The 25,698-nt window shown below is 40.7% G+C and overlaps 1 protein-coding gene across 1 annotated transcript; it reads right to left on the bottom strand.

Annotated features, from left to right (window-relative positions):
* Positions 1-397: 397 nt before the first annotated feature.
* Positions 398-25,698, bottom strand: OAT (ornithine aminotransferase). Its single transcript, XM_061637697.1, has 10 exons — positions 25,638-25,698; positions 22,702-22,824; positions 11,275-11,499; positions 9,827-9,922; positions 7,968-8,095; positions 6,559-6,669; positions 5,266-5,394; positions 2,946-3,059; positions 2,073-2,217; positions 398-1,060 (listed from the first exon to the last, which is right to left on the bottom strand). The coding sequence occupies exons 1-10, from the start codon at positions 25,696-25,698 to the stop codon at positions 900-902; spliced, it is 1,293 nt and encodes a 430-aa protein (XP_061493681.1). The 3' UTR covers positions 398-899.

Below are 25,698 nucleotides of genomic sequence, written 5' to 3'. Positions count from 1 at the left end.
AATTAGCATGCATCCAACAGGAGAAATGACTGCCAAGGAAAGGTTTAAGTGAAAAATCTTCAGGCACATATACTATAAAACACTGCTTTCAGAAGACTCAAGGAGGGGGGAGGAGACATAAGGAATAATGTCCTGATTAAAGTTTCCAATATGAAATGCTTTCTGATAATGAAATTACATCTCTCTCAATAGACACATTACACTAGCTATAATTAACAAACTATGTATACTCCAATTTAAACAAAAAAGTATGAATTTTAGAACATTCTTGACCTTTACATTCAAATTGTTGTTATAATCTGCAAGATGAGAAAAATCACATATGCTTGTTTCACCATTAGTCTTAAAATGCAAGGTATATGCTTGTTACAGAAACAAAACACTGACCATTAAGATATTTCATTGGATCCACCTTTATGAACCGATACTCATTTCAAAAAGGTGAAAGGTTCTACCATTCTTGATCCTTTGAAGCAAGGATTTCCCATCAGGATACAATGTTAGCACCAACAGTAAGATTTCAGTCCTCCATACAGCACCAAATGGCAAAAGAAAAAGGGTCATTTTTTAAAAATAGCTTAAAATGTTAGCATTTAGTTCAGTGGATTTATATAATTTATACTTTGGCTGAAATGTAAGAGGAGATGTTCAAATGCATAATTCATAGAGTGCAGCCTAACAAATTTTTCAAAGTCACAATAAACAAAATCCATTAGTCATTTGCTTTCTCTAGGTACATTGTAAAACAGTTTAAAAGTATTTGATTTTAGAAGGCTTGAGTTTTTGCACCCAACATGAATGATTGGATGAAAATTATTAAACTTAAGGGGGGGTCTAAACATTGCTTCTGTAGTAGCATGCTGGAATCAAGCTGAAGGCAGACTTTGAACAATGTGTCTTCAGAAGGATAGCATGGTTTTGTGGATAATTTCAATGCACTCTCTGATCTCGTCCTCCTTGATGACCAGTGGGAGGGCCAGCCGGATGATATCACCATGCGTTGGTTTGGCCAGAAGTCCATTGTCGCGGAGTCTCAGGCACACTTTCCAGGCATCACAGCCTTTAAAAAATTCAATACACAAAATCAGGTATTTGCTTTACCACCAATTAAAGGATGTATTACATTTATAACCCACATTTCTTCCAAGGAGCTAAGGTGGCATACATGGTTCACCTCCTCTCCATTTTTCCTCACAACCTCCCTCTGGGGTAGGTTAGGCTAAGAGATGGTAACTGGCTCATGGTAATCTGGTGAGTGTTTTTGAACCCTGATCTTCAAGGTCCTAGTTTGCCACTCTAACCATGAAACCACACTACAATAATATGAAGCATTCAGGAGATAGTCTGCAGTTTCATTTCCAAATAGGAAAGAAATTTGTTCAAAGGCTGTTTTGAAATGGCAGCTTGGACAAGTAATTTGACTCTGGCCACAAGAGGCCAGATGTGCCCGATTTCCAGACAGCACATAAAATTAATCGATCTTATGAACCTTTCCCAGAAGAAAACATCTCAAGAAGTTTGGAATACTACCTATGCTACCCCTAGCAGGAGGACTTCAGAATTTGTGATGTGCTAGACCAGGTGCAGGGAACCTTTGGCCCTCCAGATGTTACTGAACTATAACTCCCATTAGACCCAGCAAGCATGGCCAATACCCAGAGATGGTGAGAGTTGTAAATCAGCAACATCTGGAGGACCAAAGGTTCCCCACACCTGAGATAGACTTTCTGCTAAACCTTTAACTTACAAGGTTTGTCTAAACACTTTCCCCAGAGCATACTCAGTTTCAGGTCTTGTGTGTCACACTTCCCTCTTCCCAGGCCCAGTGCTCTTCTTTTTGTGTGACTTAATGCTGACACATAATGCTGACTTTTTTTTATTAAAAAAAGGGAGAAGCGTGAAAACAGAATAGCGATTTCCCTACTCCAATAATATCACCATCTCATTGATTCTGGATGGATGAGATGTTGTGCTATTGCCTTTGAACTGGGATTTGCAGAATTCTCTTACAAGAGTTCAAATAGCCTTGTAGCACATTCCAGCCTCATAATACAGTATTAGGATAGTATTACCTTTAGTTTCACGAATAACAATAGCATTTAATAATCCTTTTCCTCTGACACAAGTCACAATATCTGAAGGAGTCTTCATAAGCTCATTTCTCAGTAAGTTGCCCATGGTTTCTGCATTCTTAACTAATTCTTCTTCTTCAATTACCTAAAGCAATTTGAAATAAAGGTGAGAAAGCTGAATGCCTGGGAATAATTATAAAGATGCAAAAATATGAAGTTCAGTGTGGCTCTCATTGTTAGTTCACCACTAACAATAAGCAATTAACCATAAAATTACAGTTGTAACACTGTACACATGTAAAACAAAAAGTGTTCCATTTTGAAGACATGTGACATACAGCAGACCCACGATCACTTAGCAGTATTTGTGTACTTTTATTATTATTACGCAAGTTTGGGGAAATAACAGTCCTCTGAACATGCAGTTTTCAAGTTTATTTATTTAAGTATTTATAAGCCACACTTTTCATAGAAGTACATCAAGGCAGCTTACAACATACAAAGACACTATAAAATTTAAAAACCAATAAAACATCATTAAAAAAATAATAAAAGCATCAACAAATACTGCATTGGTTGGGGGAGATTCATGTCACCAAGGCCTGACTAAAATGTTCAGTTTTCAAGAGTCACCTGAAAGGAAGGAGGGATGATTCCTGCTGAACCTCAATTGATAGGGAGTTCCACAGGGCATGGCCTGCCATACTGAAGGCTCAGTCCCTGGTGGAGATCAGGCGAACCTCAAGGGTGTGGGGAACCACCAAAAGTGCCCCACCAAAAGAAGTTAAGGTTTAATTTAGAGTTATTTAAATACTGCAGTGTTAGTATAGTCGTTCATAGTATTGTAGGGCTTAAAACTATTATTTCACACACCTCGAGTGCTGCCATGGCCACCCGGCAGGCCAAGGGATTCCCTCCATACGTAGAACCATGTTCTCCAGGTTTAATGGTGAGCATGACTTCATCATCGCACAGCACTGCTGAAACCTGTGGAAAGACATTCTGTATTGAGATAGCAGTACATTAAAAACTTAAAAGCTTGAAGATTTTCCCTTTGCTCTACTTCAAAACACTGCAGAAGTTCCACTGCATTACATGAGTAATGTTTTTTGTGTCGTGTGCTTTAGATTGTCAGTCTAAGGGAAGAGACTGTCTTGGGTTTTTTTTATTGATCTCTAAGCCGCTTGGGAGTGTGTTTTCCAGCTAAAGAGTAGGGTAAAAATGCTTTAAATAAATAAACCAACAGCCACTTTGCTGCCTACCACCTACATCTACTGTTGTGACACAGAGCCTAAGGCAACATTCCTATTTATATCCCATTGCTTTATGAAGTATGTATTCCTCAGTAAATGCTTTTCAGTTTGCAGTGCAAGCAGATATGATTTCCAGTTTACTGTATTTACTGTATTGTATTTATTTACTGTCTTTAAACCTCTGACTCAGCTCAAAGAGAGACCCAAAATGCTGGCTGTGGTATTCAGACTACCAAGCAAAATCCCCCCCCATTTCAATACTGTTTTAGCCAGACAGTCATTTAAACAGTCTATATAACTTGAATGCTCTGATTCCAAATACATTTTAATGGAGGTGATAGCCATTGATTTGAACAGATCTTGCTTCCAAGTGGATATACTTATGCTTTTATACTAAGCAATACTTGTTTAAAAAAAAAACAAGCCTGTAAAACCACCCACATGTAGGCCTAGTTTCTTTGGTTCTTCCTACCCCACTCATAACCAAACACAGAACCGAAACACAGTACAGAAGCCTCATTTTTCACCTGGTTTCCCCAGATTCAGTAAGAAACCTGAAGCAATGTGATAAAGATGTTTCCCTTCATGAACATATTTTGTTGGTCTTGCCCAGCTGAATATATTAACAATGGGGCAGCTTCAAGTATTAGTTTGGCCTTCCCCAGCCTGATGCCCTCCAGATGTTTTGGACTAGTACTTCCATCATCCTTGACCATTGGCCATGCTGAACTGGAGCTGTTGCACACCAATACAGTATCTCAGCCCAGTAGTTCTAGGATGTAACAGGTCTGACCCTGGAAATTCAAAGCTACAGGGCCACTACTGAACTGGTTGACAAGTAATCTAGTTACACTAACAGGTGCAGGTGAAGGGAATCAGAAGCTGCAATTATTCCACGTAAACAATTATTTCTGGCAAAAAGTAGGTCCAAGCCAAGTTAAGTTAAGTTTGGCCAAGGACTCACCAAGGAACTTTAAGGTATAGGCTATGTCCTCTTGGAACAGAAAGACAGTTGATCCACAGGGTCCATTCTAATTCTACTTTTTTATGTAGACTGTAAGACAGAAACATTTACTTCCTTCTGTCATTATCAAAACAGCAGCTACAGAGCATCTCTTTATTCCAGAGCTGCTTCCTATGTTAAAAATGTTATCAAAGAAGCTGTGACAGGTCAGTAACACAGAAATGTTTAAGAACATTGCTTCTTCCAACAAACAAACATCTCTGCCAAGGTTAGAAGCATATCTAGCAACATATATTCTCCTTAGAGATAATATTGTGATTGCTGCCTTTCCATAAGATTTATTTTCCCCGCAGCAAGAATAGTGGGGAAGGATTATGGCTGAGCAGCAGAGCATCCTTTGCATACAAAAAGGTCCCAGCTTCAGACCTTGGCATCTCCAGACAGGGGTAGGAGAGACTCCTTTCTGAAACCCTGGAGAGTTGCTGTCTGCCAGTCAGTGTAGACAATACTGAGCTAGATCAAAGTAAGGAAGGCTCAGTGTAGGGCAGCTTCCTATGTTCCTATTTGCTGCAGCATTGCCATACTGTAAAAATTTGAATACTAGAATACAGTCTTAACCAACTCTACATCAGCAGTTACCCTTACATAGGCAAATACATGGAGGATAAGGCTACCAATGGCAACTAGCCATGATGGCTATGCTCTGCTTCCAAGGTCTGAGGAGTATGCTTCTGAATGGTAGTTGCTGGAAACCGCAAGAGGGGAGAGAGCTCTTGCACTCAGGACCTGCTTGCAGGCTTCCCTTAGGCATCTGGTTTACCACTCTGAGAACAGGATGCTGGACTAGATGGGCCACTGGCCTGATTTCAGCAGGTTCTTCTTACGTTTTTTCCTTAGCCCACCTTTGCACTTTAAACTTGTCAAAAAAACCCCAAATAAATTCAGAATCAGTTGTTTTCAGTTACACATTACTTACAGGATAAACTCCTCCAGACAGGGCCTTTCCAAGCAGGATGAGATCTGGTCTAACATTTTCATGATCAACAGCCAGCATTTGCCCAGTTCTAGCCAACCCAGTCTGAATTTCATCAGTGATAAAGAGAACCTGTTTTATTTTTTTTAAAAAAAAATCAATGTATAAGCTGCGGCTCATATTCAAAAAGTAGTATTTCCTTGATACAGCAAATTCATCCAACATCCCAAGCAACTCTCTTCCAAACTACCAGAAAACTATTCTAATCATTTAACAACCAGCTCCAATGTTTTATGGCTACTAAGCAAACTGCTGTATCAAACCACATCTCGACTGCATATCTAAGAATTCTAGTCTACATTTGTGCATCTCTAGATTCTTCATAAGAGACAGTAGGTATGGAACTTCAGAAGTTGAGAATGTTTAACAGTATTTCCACTTAGTAGTCCTTTCAGATAGTTTTCTATAAAAGGCCTCAATATCACTTGCATGGCATCATCAGAGTTTCATTATCCACTGGAAAGCATAAAAGAAAATGGCTGCAATGCAGAGAGCCCCTTTAGACTTTCACAGACAGGGGGCTTGATGAACTGTTATTCAATGAGCATTTAGTTTTCTTCTTTCAAAAGAGGAGGCACTCCAAAGCCCCACTACAAATGCACTTGCTATATGATTCTCTCGATCACATCCATAATTTATATTAATTCTATCTGACCTTCTCTTATGTGCTACATAACAGAAGCAAAAAGATTATTATAAACATTCCACAGGGTGAAATTCACCTCAGCTGTACTTCAAGATAAACTAAGATTTTTTCTGAAAAGAACCCTATCAGACTGAAAAGTAAAGACAATATACTAGTTGTCCACAAGTGGGATAAAGTCCATAGTTGAGGGTACACAAGGCATATTCCAATAACTTTGTCGTCTACTTAAGATATGCACAGGATTGATTTGATAATAGGGTTGAGCAACAGCTCACCTTTGAGAAAAGTGTTCTACCAGAACAAAGAGGATGTCACCGGTGAGGAAAAGAGAACACTGATTTCTCCAAAAATGCTGTATCACTCACTGCTGGGCCTTTGGAAGATTCAAGAAGCTATATGTTAGATTATTGGTTACTAAGACACAGGGAAAAAACCCTTTGTGTTAAACAGCAACATCAGGAAAAGGTGTCTTGAAACAGATCACAGTATATTACAATTATTATATTTTATCTAAAGAAGACCTATGGTATTAGTTAAATAAAAGGCTTGGCCACTTTCCACAACTTAAAACTTTTCTTTTAGTGACTTACATTCTGTTTTGTGCAAAGCTCTCGCACCCCTGCGAGGTAACCTTTATCAGGAACAACCACACCAGCTTCGCCTTGAATCGGCTCCACCATGAAAGCTGCTACATTTGGATCCTGAAGTGCTAAGGACAAGTATATTGCAGTGACGAAAGACAATGACTTATTGCAATTGTTGAGAGATGCAATTTAAGTCCCTGGAACAAGATCTATAACTTAGCAACATTCCTTCTCCTAAACTTCTAAATAGGTTTGCTTGTGATAACTTCATACCGTGTTAGTTTTTAACATGAGTAACTTCAGGGTAAGATTTTTAATTTCAGACACCAGAAAGAATGCAGCACCACTTATCTAAAAGGTCAGTTTGCTTAGGACTTTTATAAATAGGTTTGCTAATATTTTCAGCATGTAAAAATGTGAAAAGGAGTTGAAAAAGATCCTGAAAAATAATTAGATTGCACATGTATGCAAGCCAATAAGGTAACAATGTACAAGGGACTAAGGGAGGCAGGTCCTGTGAAAGGTGAAGAGGAATGGTGAAGAGGAGGGTGATGAAAGAAGGAAGGGGAGCAAAGCGGAGGAAAGAGAGGGACATAATAGTATGCAGAGCAGAAAACAAGGAAGAGGAATGGAGGGACAGGTAGGAGAAGGGAAGTGACAGAATATTTTTACTGTAGGTCTCACTTGTTTCTAATTGCAATATCAAATATTGGCAAGGATGGTATAATAATATAGTAAACATAAGATTTGCACTGTTGGCCACATTTTCCTACTTTAAGATGAATTGAAAACAGAAAAAAGAGTAATATTAACACCATGTCACAGGTATTTGTCTCAAGTATCAAAATGACTGCATTTTCTGTTGGGAAGCAGGTTTTTCCTTGAAATTTATTAATGATTCTCCGCTGAAAAAATAATCTAAGTGGTGGTTTGTGCCTGTCTTTACTGCCTTTCAAAATCTCTCCCTTGTTACCTGAATCATGACCTTATATACTTAAACAGGCTCTAGTTTAGCCCACAGATGACAACAATGTAGGGCCAGTTTACACATGAAAATCAGCCACATGCACCTGAGAACAAGGTCACAAACTATGGGTGGGGAACTTGTGGCCCTCTAAATGTTGCTGGACTAAACTCCTATCATATCTGGCCATGGTGACTGGCACTTATGGTAGCTGAAATCCAACAGCATCTAGAGAGCCATAAGTTCCTTGCCACTGTCATAGACAAACCTCAATGTGAAATTGGATTCAACCCAGAAGCCATTTCTGCAGTTGCAATGGCAGTATCAATATTTATTAAGGACATTATTTTTATACTGATCAGCTTTCCAGGGTAATTAATATAAAAAGAAAACATACACAGGGCGGGGGGGAATGTTAGATTATTTCACAGAATGGAAAATGGTGAGGTACCTCAAGAACTGGCAAATCATTGTATGGAATTACTTCAAAACCTGGCATAAATGGTCCAAATCCATCATAACTGGAAGGATCTGTAGAACTTGAGATAGCAGACAGTGTTCTTCCCCAGAAGTTGCCAGCTGGGAAGAGAGAAAAAGTTTGAACACTGAAAAAAGCATATACTTTTAGTTACGTTATGCAGTGTAGCTAAGTCAACAATCCAAAGATGACAAAAGACACTATGTATTTCAAGAAGGTAGAGATTTATCACAGTTAGAGGTTTATCACAGTTGGGTTTTGACTGGGGGACTATCCTGTGGCCTTCCACAGGTTGTTCAACTACAACTCTCATCAGCCCCACCCAATATGGCCAATGGTCTGAGAAGATGCAGGCTGTAGTCCAGCAACATCTGGAGGGCCACAGGTTAGCCAACCCTGGTTTAAATCTGTCTGAACCGATTATAGCTGTCATAATGTAAGTAAATGTAGTTTATCTACCATCTTGAAACTATTGTTTTCTGCTGGATATATCCAACTGCATGAACACCATACACAGGTATTAAAACCTCCTACCTAACTCTGGACTTTAAATGCTGTTTAAATACATGGTGAGCACAATTAAACACTGTCACGAGTTATGCATTTGCAACTAAATTGATTCCCTTAACTTTAAATGTTAAGGGAATCAATTAAGTTGTAAATACACAACTAATGATAGACTACTGTTTAATCATGCTCAGCATATATGCCTGCCATATATATACATGTGCCAAAAAGTTGTAGTTGTAACAAAACAGAATTTTGGATCCAATATGCTTCTTAAGGACGAGTAGTTACAGTATGCAGCCCAGCAAAACCCAGAACAGTGACTGCATCAGATTTCAGTTGACCAATATGCAGCACAATGGTAAGCATACTATCTCAACAGTAAGTCCCTCCATTTTTAAAATATGTGTTTTAAATTGTATATTTGTTTTAATGTTTTTGATTGCTGTAAACCGCCCAGAGAGCTTCGGCTATGGGGCAGTATACAAGTGCAACAAACAAACAAACAAACTGAGTAAGATTTTTCCTTAACAAATCTTGTTCAGGGTTGCAGCCCTTAGTGACGCACACCATACCCCACCCCGATCCCATGTTCATCTCTTGGCATTTATGTGTAGGTTCTTTATGGCACCAACACAGAACTAATAAATCAGAATACGAAAATATTGACAAGAGGGCACAATTCTACACCTCCTTTTAGCTTAGTAAAGTTACTCATATGATGAATTCACTTCAAGCCACAAATTTATAACGGGGTGGGGAACCTCAGGCCCAGGGACCAAATGTAGCTCCTCCGATCTCTACCCAACCCTTTGGATTCTCCCCGGGCCACACCTTCTCTTCCCAAACCATACCCAGCCCAACTCTCTCCAAGTGCTTCTGCCTGGCTGGAGGTGCGTGCGTGTGTGCGTGCAGAAACCTCTGACTTATGCATTGCTGGAATGTAGCCTTCTGTACAAAGGTAAAAGTTAAATCTTTGGCTCTACTACTTTTTTCCTCTGGCCCTGTCCACCACTGGTACGTGGTCCCCAGAAGGCTGTTGAGGAAGGAATGCAGGGCTGAGGCTACTTTATATTTAAGTATAAGACACAGAAACCCCCTTCTTTAATACAAAGGTATCCCTCGTTCATGTTCAGTTTAAGATACATCCTTTCGTAATCTACCATTCCCATCACCTTTGTTGTACCCACCTGCAGCAAGTTCTTTTTTCATTTATTAATTTTTAATGAATGCAGACAATATAAAAAAAGGAAAAAACAAAATAAGAAAAAAAGAATAAGAAAAATACAATACTGATTCTTGTGATATTTAAAACTCTGACATACCTGCAAAAATAATTTTTGCTTTGTATTTGGGAATTCCTTTCACAGTATACGCCCATTTACGAGCTAGCTTACATGCTGTTTCTCCAGCCTCTACACCTAGGGCAAAACAACACAGAAGATGGGACCAGGAGAAAGGTAGAGAGAGGTGGTGAAGACACTCCTTACTATCAGAAGCCACAGGATGAACTATTTACAGATGTATGTCATGCATAGCAGGTAGGGTAAGTGCATCCCTTATTGAGAATATAGGACTGGGAGTGCCTAGGGCCCTGGGAGGGAGGGGGGGACACAAAAAGCAGCATGTTCTCAAAAAGCTTGATTCTGGTCGAACTCTGCATGTCTTGGAACTCTGCAACTACTTTGGCTTCCCTCCGCATAGCAAGTGCAGTGTCATTGCAAAGCCACAGAGAAAGAAACATTGGCTTAAACTAAATGACCTCTTATAGCAGCAGCAAGAACATGGAAGCATTCTGGGGAAATTAAGATGGTGGGAGGCTGGAGCTTTGCCCCATGCTGCACTCTCAATCGTGCCCAGCTTCTCTAAAAGAAACATTTCTTAAATAGCGTCATAGAATAGTAGAGTTGGAAGGGGATCCCTTCCCACTGGCACCAGGAAATCTACAGGGGATAGTATGAGGAAGAAGGGAAGGATATGGCACCTGTATATATATGTAATGAATGAATGGAGTGCATGCTTGTGTCTCATGTGTGTGAGAGAGAGAGTGATGGGGAGAGCAAGCTGAGAGAAAAAGGACTGGGGTGATCCTGAGAGAGTGTTTTGGGATGGGTTACACTGGAAGAGATAAGGTGTACATTTGTGTCTGGGGTGATGATCCTGGACAAGAAACATTTGGAGCACAAGAAACTGCCTTATACCATTAGTCGTACTGGCTCTGTTTTGTCTACACTGGGTGGCAGCAGCTCTCTAGGATTTCAGATGGGGATCTCTCCCAGCCCTATCTGGAGACGTTGGGGACTGAATCTGAAAACTTCTATCACTGAGCAACAGCCTTTCCCTATTGGGGGATGAGGTGGGTTGTCTGGCAGAGAGAAAAAGTTTGCCTTCTGTGAAATGGGTGGTCTGTTGCAATAGAAAACTGGGTTCAAAAGTCGGTTTTGGGACTCAGTTTCTACCTCTACCTTGTACTCAGATTCTTGGCCAAGTCACTTATATTTTAACCTCACCAGACTGCCTCCTGCAAAATGGGTATTTGCTGCATATTGTGATTGGCCACACCCCTAGAGCAGCCTTTTTTATTGTAATTCCTCAAAATTCCAACAGGTTGGAAGCCTCTGGTCACAGCAGACATAGAACTTTGTGCCCAGCAAATCTCCAAACATACAGAAACAATCTTCAGAGATCCACATCTGTTCTGTATAGCTTTCCACTTGAATTATAAAAGCTGTTCACTAAAATGCTTTTGAGAGAACAGAACAGAAAACATTACCTGTGTTCACTGGAAGCACCTTGTTGTATTTGAACATTTTAGTGATATACTCTTCATATTCACCAAGTACATCATTGTAAAAAGCTCTTGAGGTAAGGGTAAGTTTGTCACACTGGGATTTCAGAGCAGCTACAATCTTTGGATGACAATGGCCTTGATTGACAGCACTGTAAGCACTTAAGAAGTTGAAGTATTTTTTGCCTTCTACATCCCACACATAAACACCTAGGGAAAAAATAGACAAGAGAATTACAGTATTAGGAGAATACTAACAAGTGATATATCTCACACAGACACACACACCTGGTGACATAATGCAAAAAATCGTTTTGAGCAGTTGCTTTGAGAAATGAGGCACAGGATGAATGGCGCAACTGATCAAGGCATTCAGCTGATAAAGCACCTGAGACCAAACTTTGGCTAAATAGATTTCTGCAAAGCAGAACATCAGTACAGATGTACTTCATAAATGAGATGTCTGCTTTAGACAAGTTGGCCAGAATAACACAAAATACAGAATTCACATATCTCTAGTTCCTGTATGTTTTGGCACTAGTACCTATGCATTCTGTGTGATTGTAAGATAACTGGCTAAGCTATATTGTGTCAAACACTGTAGCAGTATTGAGAAAAGATTGACATCTGAAATACAACATGCCACTAAAATTACATGTGTGAGAGGGTAGTGGGGGCTGAGGAGAGAAACCTCATTATCTTCCCTTGAAAATGGCTCTGATGCTACATTTTTGACAAGCCAGTCCTTAGTGTGTGACATGGAACTGTTAGCACTGGCCTGAGGTTACATTTTTGGCACAGCCTATGGTAATCTTCTCATGCTAACTTTAGCTACAAAAGACCTTAGCCATTTGACATAGATATCAAATGTGTATTCCATCAACAGTTTCATAAAGATAGGAATAGTTAGCTGAAGCGCTAGCTTCCAACATGACCAGGATGCAACAGTCTGCAACTCAGGTGGAAAAAAGGACAAATAGAAAGCCAAACATTTCCCCATAAGGGCACCTTGACTTTTCACCTGCACTGTCCAACATGCAGCTTCTGCCCAAATCTACCTAATGTAGACCAAGCAACACGTGTTTGAGTCTGATAGCCCTTTGCAGGCCGACAGAATGAACCCATGGAAAGGCCCTTTTATTTTTAAATTTCCAGGGTGAGCAGAAGGCTACATAGCTGCCTTCCTTCGCTTCTTCACCCCCCAGCAATATGCTACAGCAGGCTGCAAAATGCCAAGATAATGAAACAGTTTACTTGTCCTCACACTACTTTGTTACACTTATCTAGCAGCCAAAGACACGTTCAGTACGATAATATTACTCTACAGAACTGCTAATTTGCAACTGGAAACCAGTAAAAAAGTTGACCTGTACATAGTTTCCAGACACTTATGTTTTACTACAAGCTTTAATCTAGCATTATGAGGTTACATAGTAGCAAGAAAGCAGTTGGACTTTGACACTATTTGAGCTTCTAATTAGACTAAACATACACTCCCATGATTTAGTGAAGTTTTTCAAATGTAAAAAAAGTCAAGAGATACTGTGGATCTGGTGGTAAGTATGGCAAACAGCTGGTGCCCCTAGGCCTGAACACTCTAATAATATATGCTCGATTTTTGAATCAAGACAAAACAAATTGGGTGGGGGCGGTGAGAGAACCACATGTGCATATCTTTCAATTATTATTATTCAGACAATTATTCAGAAGACACCATTCTCCATGCGAGTAATAATTCTGATCATGATGTTGGGAAAACTACCATATTTAGTTAATTTACTTGCTTTTCACAATGTATTCTGGTTATAAAGTTTGGTTAGGAAGAAGACACAAGTTGGTACTTCTTTTTAATCAACCAATCAATCAACTAAGCAACAGTTATGAACAGCCCGTTGGCCAGATTTGAACTCTTCCATCAACCTCTTCAACTGCATGGCTGAAGCTGCACTGAGCCTGTACTTTTACAGTTGTTGCCTATGGACTGCAGAGCTAAAGGACAGCACACTTTGGCTTCTGCTATGGATCAGGGCTATTAGAAGGTTCCTCCCCACACACACTTTTCGAAAAGAAAATCAAGGCAAGGTGGGAGACCAACCTTGCTCCCATCGATCAGCCCAAAAAGGAATAGCTGCAGGGAGCTAGTTTCTCCCCTCTCTGCCAAAAACAAACAAACAAAAAACACTTTTAAGAAGTTTATAACTAGGAAACAGTTCCTGGGTTTGTTGCATCTTTTTCGCTCCCCCACCCAATCCCTTTTCCTTTTGTGCTGTGTATTTTAGATTGCAAGCCTGTAGGCAGGGACTGGCTTACTACAGAATGACATAAGCCACTCTGGGAACCTATCATGGCTGAGGAACGAGGACAAAATACTAAAGATATACTTGTAATCATCATCATTCTCATCATGGCAACAAACAAATGCTAACCCACATACATGGCATAGGGAACCAAAGTCAATCTTGGTCTAGGCTCTTGTGAGCATGTGTACATCAAATATACATTTGTTCCATGCACTTTATATGTAAAGCTTTGTGTACACGTTAAAATAAAATATAGCTGTGTAAAAAAAGACAAAGCAGTGCTAGGTGTGTAAACTTTGAGCTTTATTTTATTTATTTATAGGCATTTGCAGCATTACATGCTCAGAACTCTCTCAATCTTTCCAGGATTTAAAGCAGGGGTGGGGAACCTGTGGTCCTCCAGATATCGCTGGACACCAGCTCCCAAGGCCAACAGTCTGAAATGATTCTCTGCGCCTAGTTTAAAGGAAATGATGCCATTGCCACTGAGTTGGTCTCAAATGCCAAGCAACACTCAGCAAGACAGAAATAGATAAATGGACACAGATCTGTTTCAGCCAGTGACAGCTGTAGGCTGCTACTCCCAACTCTTCACAAAATACTATGCATCATCAGGGAGGGAAAAGATTGGCAAACCATGGACACAGGCTTTGCCTGCTGCTTCCTATCTTCCCAATTATACTTGCCTCTGTCCCGTTCAGCCTACCAGAATAACTATCCTCTGCATATTACATCCATACTGGCTAAGAGGAAGCTACTTCAACTTAATCACCAAAATCACAACCATAGTAGAACAGTGAAACTCGAATACATAACTGACTGCCCACACACTAAAAGCACCATTACACCCCAACCCCCCAAATGCTAGTCGCTTCCATCTCCTTGACTCTTCTTGAAATTGTATGGGAGATATAGAGACGTGATCCTGTAAGACAGGAGGAAAAATCTTATTCTGACTAGAGCATCCCAGCCAGTATTCCCCAGGGAGACTGCAGAAAGACTATACCATGCCACTAACAGAACAATGTCTCTCTCATTGGCACACTGCAGTCCTCTAATCTCATGGCTTTTTCAGGTAGAAAAAACTGCAGGGACAAGAGCAGTGCCTGGATTTATCACCAGGCCACTTGGAGACAGAACATGCCTTTTCTATTCCCAACCCACATTCAACTTATCTCTCTCCTAATTATTCCTATGACAGAAGCATCTAATTTCCATTTTTAGATTTCTCAGATGCAAGACAGTCTTGCATATAAAGAATGGGAGGTCACTGCCTCTAGACACCTACCTGCTTTCCCCCAATCCCTTCTTTCAACTCTCTTTCCCCCTTCCTATATTGGTATCTGCTATACCAGTTGCTGGAAACTGCAGGAGGGGACAGCATGCTCATACCCAGGTCCTGCTTGCAGGCTTCCCATAGACTTCTGGTTGGCCACTGTGAGAACAGGATGCTAGGCTAGGTGGGCCACTGGCCTGATCCAGCAGGCTCTTCTTACATTCTTATCACATGTGAGCTTGTACCTTTTCTTTCTCCTGGCATGGGAGACAGATTCTGCTGTTTTACTCAGCTGAAGAAAAGCCAACAAACCACTACAGCAGCTGATAGTACCAATAGTTTCTTCTGAGTTAACATGGTCAGGCAAGCAACAACAACAACATTTTATTGAGCTCTACCAAACATTAAGGAAAGTGTATAAACAAACTGTATAAATACATAATCACAAAATAAAAAGAACAGAGATGATGATTCAAGAGCTAATCTTTGAATGTATAAGATACTACTACATTCAAATATATTGCCACCTGTTCGGCTATGGATTTGTTGGACCCCCCCAAAGAAAAAACTATAACTGCCTCATAAGGGGGTAGATTATACCTTCTCTGGCCCCTTGATAAAATCTACAGTAAAAAAAACACATGTCAGACTGTTTCAAGTTCTATTCGATCACAGGGAGGGAGTGCTCATCCTAAACTGGTGCCTGGAGGCTGTGAGGGGCTGGATGTGGGCTAAGAAACTGAAACTTAATCCATACAAGATGGAACCACTGCTGGTCAAAGGAAAAACTGCACCAGGGATGGGGTTGCAACCTATTCTGGATGGGGTTGCACTCCCCTTGAAGGAACAGGTCCACAGTTTGGGAGTCCTCCTGGATCCTGCCCTGCTGCTTGAATATCAGGTGGCTGTGGTAGCCAGGAGTGCTTTTGACCAGCTCAAACTGGTCTACCAGCTGTATCCGTTCCCGGAAGCAGTTGACTTGGCCACAGTGACACATGCATTGGTGACATTGAGGCTTGATTACTGTATGTGGGGCTGCCTTTGAAAACAGTTCAGAAATTACAGTTGGTTCAAAATGCAGCAGTCAGAATGTTAACTAGAGCACGGCGCAGGGAGCATATCACCCCTGTGCTTTATTGATGCCACTGGCTCCCAGTTTGTTTCCGGGCTCAATTCTAACTGCTGGTTCTGACCTTTAAAGTCCTAAATGGCTTTGGACCAATATACCTGAGGGACTGCTTACGCCCGTATGTACCTGCCCGGGATTTAAGATCATCTGCCTTTAGTCCTCTGTGTGCCTGGAATGAAAGATGTTAGACTGACAGGCACACGGGAGAGAGCTTTTTCAGCTGTGGCCCTCAAGCTTTGCAATACCCTACCCCAAGTAGCCTGTTCTGCTTCTTCCCGGATGATTTTCCGGAGACTTCTGAAAACAATCTTGTTCTGAAGAGCCTTTGGGAGGGACTGAGGGTAGAGCCTGACACTGATTTTATGCCTTCTATGTTAATTTGTACCTCTGTAGTCCCTTCAGTACCACTCCCTATATTTATGTATATATGTTTTTTTTGTATATATATATACAAACGTAATTGTGATTAACCAAACAGAGGTTTTTATTGTATTAACAAAACGTTTCAGCTTCTGCCTTCATCAGCTACTAACATACAAATGCTGTTACCAAGGGGGCAGTTATAGAGCTTTGAGGATGGAATGCCCAGAGGGGCTTCATTTGCAGAAGCTAAGTAGTGGTGGTACTGTCCTCCAGGTTCAGGCCATGTGGTGCCAATGTGTCCAGAGAGTAAATCCAAAAGTTCTCCCTTTAGTTAATGCTGCTGGATCTTATCGCTGCAATGGAAAAGTCAAACAGGCTGTGACCCTCAATGTTCAAATGCTTTGCAACTGGTTGCGCCACTTTTTTTGTTAAGATTGCTGACTTGTGGTTCCTGAAGCACGTGCATAGATCAGTTGTGGTTTTTCCTACGTATTGTATATGACATCCTGGTCTTTTGCATTTGATGATGTAAACTATATTGCAGGACCTGCAGGTGATGTTCTGTTTGATGTAATATGTCCTGCCTGTCCTAGTGCTTGTAAAAGTAGCTGTCTCCCTGAGGTACACACAGGTGATACAGCATTTGGAGTGACAAGGATGAGACCCTGGATTGGTGATAGGTGGCTAACCTACCTCACAGGGCTGTTGAGGATAAAACAGAGAGGGAGTAAACCATGTACACCACCCTTGAGTTCCTTGGAGGAAAGATGGGATAGAGAATAGATGTACTGCCCTCAAATCGATTTGGACTTATGGCAACCCTATGAATAGGGTTTTCATGAGGCTGAGAGGCAGTGACTGGCCCAAGGTCACCCAGTGAGCCTCATGGCTATGTGGGGATTCGAACCCTGGTCTCCCAGGTCGTAGTCCAACACTTTAACCATATAATAATAAATAAAATTACAATAACATTTGGATTCTTCTCCCCCCTTGCATTGTTTCAATTCAAGCTGGCCAATATAACAACGGTAACAATCAGCTTGCTTGTTTTCCTTTTCCCTCCTCATTGTTTTTCCATATGTGTTGTGTCTTTTAGGTTGTAACCCTGAGGGTAGGAACTGTCATGTTTGTTATTATCTTATGTAAGCCATTCTGGAAGCCTTTTCAGCTGAACAGTGGGGATAAAAAAATTGGCATAAATAAATAAAATGTATATCTAGTTCTTCTACATGCTTCATATATATTATCTCAGTGAACTTTACACATAGATCAAGATTGGGGGCTAAATTTGGCTCACAGGAATTCCAGGTGCCCCTTTAGTTGCCAATACAGATAAATGAAGCATGGGCTTACAACAGTCGAATGCAAGATCAATCCTCTCTAGAATCAAGAAAGGATGCATTGGTGAGGAAGAGCTCTGTTGAACTAAAAGCTCACACCCTTCTGATCCCAAGAAGAAGCCCATTTATCTCAGTTTTCTAATTTGGCACTCCTTGTTGAGGATCTCCCCGTCAATAACGGATGTGACCCCCCTCCCTTTTCCTCCCCCAGGAAAGGAGCAGAAGCAGCTGTAGGAAGGATGCTGCTAAGCCAGGCTCTTTTGTCTCCCCTTTGAAAAGGGAGGAGGAATCATTAGGGGCAGACACAGAGCCCTCCCTCCTTCCATCCCACTGGCTGAGTCTTTGGGTGGCTCTCAGTTCTGCCCCATCCAGATAAAACCTTCATGTGTTCAGGCAAGTGTCTGAACAGCTTACATCATATATGGATTAAGTTTCAACTTGTTCACCCCCATTGAGCATGAAGTGATGGATAGACACAGCCCTTTTAAAGTTTTTGTCCATCTTGCAGCTCAGAGGCCCCCATATGAAAAAAGATAGCGCTCTAATTTAGCCTGACCACTGTTGTACACGCACTGGTAACCTCTAGGCTGGATTACTGTAATGCACTCTATGTGGGGCTGCCCTTGAGGTTGGTCCGGAAGCTGCAGCTGGTGCAAAATGTGGCGGCGAGACTGCTCACTGGAGCAGGTTATCACCAACATGTCACTCCGCTACTGAAAGAATTGCACTGGCTGCCCATTTGCTACCGGGCCAAGTTCAAGGTTCTAGTTTTGGCGTACAAAGCCCTATACAGCTTGGGACCAGGATACCTGAAATACTGTCTTATCCCTTATATGCCCAGTCGATCACTGCACTCTGCAGGTGAGGGCCTCCTGCAGATACCATCTTATCAGGAGGTTCGTTCTGTACAAAAAGGAAATGGACCTTTAGTGTGGCAGCACCTACCCTGTGGAATTCCCTCCCTTTGAATATTAGGCAGGCGCCATCTCTGCTATCTTTTCGGTGACTTTTGAAGACTTTCCTCCTTCAACAAGCTTTTTAAGTTGAGACCTATCCCAGTCTGCATCTGTGTCAGAATTGTTTAATATGTTTTTAATAATGTTTTCAACCCTTTTTAAGGTTGTTTTTTAAAATGTTTTTAATGCTGTTTTGTTTTAATGTATTTTACAAGCTGTTTTTATAATGTCTTAAAGTGTTTTAGTGCTTTGTTTGCTGCCCTGGGCTCCTGCTGGGAGGAAGGGCGGGATACAAATTAAATAAATAAATAAATAAATAATTTGCTAAACCATATGACTAGATGCCTATTTTTACAGAAAGCTACACAAAACCTACTGCAGCATATACAAGCAATAAGCAACTCCAAATTGATATCAATTGAGTACAATATCCAAAAGGAGAACACACACACACACAAATGGCCAAATTTACAAAATCTACGATAGCAACAGCATTGGGTCATGGCAGTTAAAGAGATCTATAAGACCAGATTAGCATTGTCACATCCTAAGGGATGTATATACAAATCTATTTGTTAGTATAGGAATGATGATATATTGAAATATATCTTTTTTAAACCTATCTAAATCAGAATCTTGATTCCTGTCTCCTGTCAAACAAATTCATTTACTTCAAGTGGTAAGCATCAGAAATATTGCAGGATGTTACAGTAACATCTTAATTTGCAGTAAAACTAGAACATACAGCTAGTTTTCTATAAGTCAGTGTGTTTGCTTTCAGAGCTCCATTCCTTGTTTGTAAAACTTCCAACACCAGATGAATCAACATATAAGAACTGCTGACCTAGTGCTATTATAGCCCCTAAGCACATCTTCTTCAACAAATACAGATTCGGTATATCAGTGACACGCAAAATTTCCAGCTAAGAAGCAGATATATTGGAGGAAGTGGCCAGAGCTTGGAAGATTACTTTTAAAAAGTAATAAATTACAGTTACAGTTGCATGGCCCCCAAAAAGTAGTAATTACCGTTACAATTGCAATTGCTCTGAAAGTAACTGATTACTTTACTTTTACTCAAAAGTAATTGCTACAATTACATTTTAGTTACTTTTTTAAAAAAAACAATTGCCTACAAGGTGCTGGCTTTGGCTGCTGCACATCTAAGTAGCCTAAAACAACATTAAAAATAAGCGCACACACACTGAGGGTAGTAGAATCCCCCCCCTAAGATTAACAGAACGGCATAACAGAATCTCACATCCACTCACCCCACCCCCAGCAATGATGATACCCCAACACACACATTTTTTTTGTGTGTATATATATATATATATATATATATATATAGCCTCCAGCTCTTTTCTCCTTCCACTCCTGTCAATTTTTAAACAATTGTTTTCTCCACCCCGTCTCACTCTCCACCTCCTCCCTCATTGCCTCCTAAGTACCCACAGAGTATGAAGGAAGAACAACGCTGCACAGAAGCCCAATTTGAAGCACATGATTTTTATTCACAAATCAGAGGAGCAGAAGACTTCCCCTGCTCCCCCCCCAAGTAATGCGTAAAAGTAATACTGAAAACATTACAATTACTCCTCAAAAGTAATGAAGTTACTACTCGTTCTATTACCAGCAAAATGTAATGAAGTTACCCACTCGTTACTCAAAAAGTAATAAATTACAAGTAATCCGTTACTTGTAACTAGTTACTTCCAAGCTCTGGAAGTGGCAAAAGTTAAAGTGATGACAAACCTTGAGGAAACTGATCATACACTAAGACTGATTTTGAAAAGACTAATAAACAATGTTTAATTACTAAAAAATAGTAGCTTCATTACAAAAGGTTTATAAAAAAAAACCTGACAAGGAGGAAATGCTTTACGCTACCCATTAGATTATTTTCATCTTTGAGAGAGACATATTTAATATTGTTAAGCAATTCCCTTTTCTCAGCTATTGCCATATCAGGCATATACATTTATCACATAATCACACAGCAATGACCTAAAAATGGTTTTCATGTTTTTCAGTGTGTATTTTTGTTTGCATGTTATACAAACCCACACAACACAGCAGATGACATACTAAGAATAACACAACATTGACAGCTTATTAAAACATAAAATGTTTGTCACCATCCCTTGCTGGGTCATGAAGTTTGATATATAGGAAACAACTGATCATGCAGTGCAAATGGTTCAGCAGTCCAAAGCAGTCCTTTAAATAAGCAGTAGATTTAAGTATTATCCATATTTTATTAGGCCATTTGTTTTTCCTAGTCCTAAAAACTCTATCCTAGTACCCATTAAAAAATACTCCCTATTCTTTTCTAATACCCATCAAATCAATCTTAAGCAAATGTAAACTAAAGTACTATACACTTCATATATCAATCCTCTGAAGAAAGCTGTGTCCACAAACTTGATCTGACCCACTGCTCCTACCCAAAACACACATTGGGGGGCAAAGTTAATTCACAATTACACCACCAGTACTTTTCACTACCCACCCTCCCCTTCACTGCTATCATCCCAATGTCTCATTTTTATAACCTATAGCAACCAAATACACTTTGTTCCATTCCAGACATGCTTTAAAAACTTGCTCAGCTGTAGAACAAACCTAAGCTCTTGTGCACATGAACAGCGCTTTGGATTACATCACTAAATTACCATAACCATCCTTATGCCCCTGGGATTAGATGTGAAGATTCTCAGGGAGAGAGAAAGAATAAAGAGAAACTGAACTGAACTGAAACTGTAAATAGAAACTGTAAGAATCCATGTACTGAAATGTATTTGTAATGAAAAGTTAATGTTGTAGAAATGTAATAATTGTAACTTGATGTTTTGAAGTCTGCAAGTCTCAGGTGGGGGCTGTTGGTCAGTGACGCAGGTTGTGAGACTTACAGATAAGGTTTTTAGCAGAGAGAGAGAAACCTGAAGCAGAAGGGTTAAACTGTGAGAACAGAGTTCCAGACAATCAAGGTCAGTGTGGCTAGCTGAGTGTGTGATAAGCTGGGAACTGGCAGGATCTCGGGTGTGGGGGAAGAATTGTCAATGGAGGAAGATGTCTCTAATGTCTTTGCCTAGTAAAGACTCTTACATGAAACTTGCCTGGCCTGTCTTATTCCTGTTCTAAACGGCTCTTGGATCCATACCACGTCTCACCTACACACGCAGTGCGCTACAAAAATATGACTGGGAAATCCCAATCAGTAGCACTTCTCATTTTGGAAATTATACTTATATTCCAAGACTTACATTATATTGTTTGAAAGTGTGCACTGACATGTGAAAGGGCTCCTATTCCTTTCAAGCTGGCCAATCCATCCCCTTTCACTAATATATGATGCTCTCATACAGGGTTGGGGCACGTTATTCAGCCTGAGGGCCAGATTCCTATCTATCCAACCCTCTGTGGGCCAAGTGAGTGGGCCCAAAAGCTAAGGGGATAGGACCAAAATAAAGTTGAATTAAAAACAGATAAATATTTAAACCTACAGCTTCAAACATAAATACAAATAAACAAAATGCACACAGAGCATTTTTAAACCAGTAGCTCCAAATTTAAATAGAATACCCCCCAACACCCTGCAGACATTTTTAAACCTGCATCTCCAAACGTAAATGCAAGGAAAACACACACAGATACACAGAACATTTTAAAACCAGCAGTTCCAAACTTACATAATAAAAGAGAGAGAGAGAGAGAGCATTTTAAACCTGCAGCTCCAAACTTACATTTAAAACACACACAGAGAGCAATTTTAAACCTGCATCTTCAGACTTAAAAACAAGACATCACACACTAGGCAGGCAACCATGAAGTAAGCAACCCCCTAATAAAATATTTTATCAGTAACTGAGTAAAACAAAGCAAACAACCTTTTTTACTGGCTTGGAGGAGAGAAAAAACAGAGAGAGAGAATAAACAGCCTTTTTTACCGGTTGGAGAAGGAAAAGCACACAGAGAGAAATAAACAGCTTCCTTTTCTTAAGCAAAAATGTGTAACAAGGAAGGACCCAGAGAAAATAATTCTTACCAAAGCGATTCAAAAGGAGTGCCTTCCCCAGCGGTGCTGAATGCAGGCAGGAGGAAGCAGCGACGTCTTTCTGAGAGCCCAGAGCGTCCTTAGCAACTACCTTAGCAACGGACGCTCTGGCACCTAATTCAAAAGTGCTTCTCGAGGAAAGCCTCGCTTGGAGTTGCAATTGAACAGGAGGGGAGGCAGCAGGCCGCGGGAGATCCAGCTCGGCGCTCTTCCCTGCTCTTCCCCCACGCCTTCCATGTGTTAGCGTGGGCAGCTCTTCGCCTGCTCTGCTTCGCGGTGCCTAGGGGCAGTTCTGGGTGTCACCCCCCTCTCATGGTGTCATCTGGTGCGATCCACACACCCCGCACCCCGCTAGTGACGCTGCTGCGCAAGCAACCACAGTCCACATAGCACTTGTTATTGCAACAAACCCTCTAGCTGGGAAGACACTGCATTTTTCTAGCAACAAAACAATACTATTTGAATGCTGAGATTGTGCTGACTGGTAAAACAATGTGAGTTTCTTACAGCTGAAGCATCAATGTTAGGAAAGCCATCTGGAGTTGGAGTTCAGCTTGCAGTGGTTTGAGGAAAGATGTTTGTTGTCATCTGGATTATCCATCATGCAGTACAAAACAGGGAGAAATAACCAGGCTTCACCTGTAGGAAAACTATGAATATTATCAGGATAAAGAAAATACTATGGGTAGTATCCAATGTTAATCATTCTTGGAGCAGACTCATTGAAATGAATGGGCATGACTAACTGACATCCATTAATTCCAATGAGTCTACTCCAAGTATTACTAACACTGGATACAACCTGATGTCAGCAGATTTTATGGGCAGGATACAGTGGAGTGGGGTGTACAGCAGTCAAAGAGTTTTTGTGCTGTGTGCAAGGGCAAATAAAGTAAAAATACAAAAAACAAAACTGCTTCGGTGCCACGTGGTTCACCAGAATACAGCAGATTAAAGAGACTTAAATATTTCAAATTCAGCTCTGCTAGCAACATGCAACCACGCCTAAGAAAACTATCTATTTTAAACAAAATATTTGTGCATGTGTGTATGAAAGCTGTAAATCAGCTTTTGTGAAATCTCTCCATAGACTAGTCCAGACTGACATCAGTGGAAACTTGCTTCTGTGATTAAGACTGAGGAATTGGTCCTGTGATGTTATCTAAACTCTGACCCTTGTGCTGTTGTTATATAGTTAAGTATGTTATCTTATCTGTGAAAACACACAGAGAGCAGCATATCCTCATCTGTGCTGGAACTGCTCCAACCTAACAAAGCAACGAATGATTGGCAATATCTTGAATGCTATAAAGTAAGGTATCATTTAAGCACCATCAGTCTTTCACCATCCTTGAAATCATGTGCTGAGGAAATGCTTTTCTTTTTAAGAAAAAAGGAGCATTTGGAGGAATAGTACAAAGTGGGAAAGAGCAAAGAAAGGACCAGCTTGTGCATTGCATGCATTGCTCAGAGGACGCAGTTAAAAAGGTTTTTGCATGATGGCTTCACCATGCTGCTTCCATAATAATTAGCATCGCACAGGACATGGTTCAGATGCATTGCACTGGAGTTTCTGTGCAAGGGTTGATCTATAGTTAGTGATGATGCAGAAATGGTCTACACCATATGGCAGAAGCTGTTTACAGCAATTGCGTGAAGGACCAAGGGTAGCAAATATGTTGTCTTTCAGATGTTGTTGGACACCAGCTCCCATCACCCCTACCCAATATGTCAAATGGTCAGGGATGGGGGTTTGAGTCCAACAACATCTGGGGGGCTTATTTATTTATTTAATATTGCACCCTTCCTCCTGAAGGAGTCCAGGGTGGCAAGCACATCATCAACAAGCATTCTAAAACCGGTTAAAACATTGTAAAAGCAGTTTGCGGTTAAAACACATTATTACATCTCTGGGTTGCCAGGAATAGTCTCCTTCAGCCATGTGTGGGTAAACAGGAATGTCTTTCTAATGGTGTGAACCCATCAAGAAGAGGCTGCTCCTAGCTTTTTCCACATGAGAAAGGTAATGAACTTCCAGATGGATAGCAACAGGCCAAGCAAAGATCTGCTCTTTGGAGCAAATAAACCCCACTTTTAGCCCCATCAAACCTTTCTCCAGATGAGGGACCTCTGCACAAAAGCAATGCAGAGGGACTCTGTATTTAATGTGCATGCCACCAACGTATTAGTATAGTTGGCTTTGTAGGATCAAACAGATACTCCACACAGATCAATTTTTCTGCACAGGGCCGGGCCAGGACATGTTGCCACTTAAGGCAAAACATTTGCCAGCCTCCTCCCTTTGTGGAAAACTTTTTTCCTGGGCTTGTTCAGGAGGAAGGGTGGGATATAAACTGAATAAATAAAATAGTATCTTAGAACCAAAATTTGTTTTCTGCAATCAAAACTCTTTCTACTCTGCAGGTTTGCATAACCTCCCTCTGCTTTCTCTGTCATTTTTCTATGTCCCAAATGTTATAATAGGTAGCAGTTCCATCCAGCAGAGGGAACTGCAAGGAGACTGCCATGGAGATCTGGAGACTGAGCTCTAGAGTAAAGGTCAGGTGGAAGGAACCTGAGCAAGCACGGCAGATCTTGTAAGCATTCTCTTAATAAAGCTTTAGTTATAGCAAGCAGGTTTCTGTCTCCTCTCAGCAAAGAAAAAAAAATGAAATGGACTGCCTTCAAGTTGATCCTGACTTATGGCGACCCTATGAATAAGGTTTTCATGGTAAGCAGTATTCAGAGGGGGTTTACCATCGCCTTCCCCTGAGGCTGAGAGGCAGTGACTGGCCCAAGGTCACCCAGTGAGCTTCATGGCTGTGTGGGGATTCAAGCACTATTAAAACATGGTGTCAGAAGTGAATCTATTTTTCTGAAGAAAAGGAGGGCTCAAGAACCACTGCTTGCAAAGACAACAAGCACACTCGTGGCAAAAGAAGATACTTTGGCAATGGCAGCCAGCATAGTTCCAGGGTCCATGGACAT

This window comes from Rhineura floridana, chromosome 7 (genome assembly GCF_030035675.1).
Source record: "Rhineura floridana isolate rRhiFlo1 chromosome 7, rRhiFlo1.hap2, whole genome shotgun sequence".
NCBI classification, from domain to species: Eukaryota; Metazoa; Chordata; class Lepidosauria; order Squamata; family Rhineuridae; genus Rhineura; species Rhineura floridana.
The sequence above is the reverse complement of the archived record's forward strand: the minus strand, read 5'-3'. Positions and strand labels throughout refer to the sequence as shown.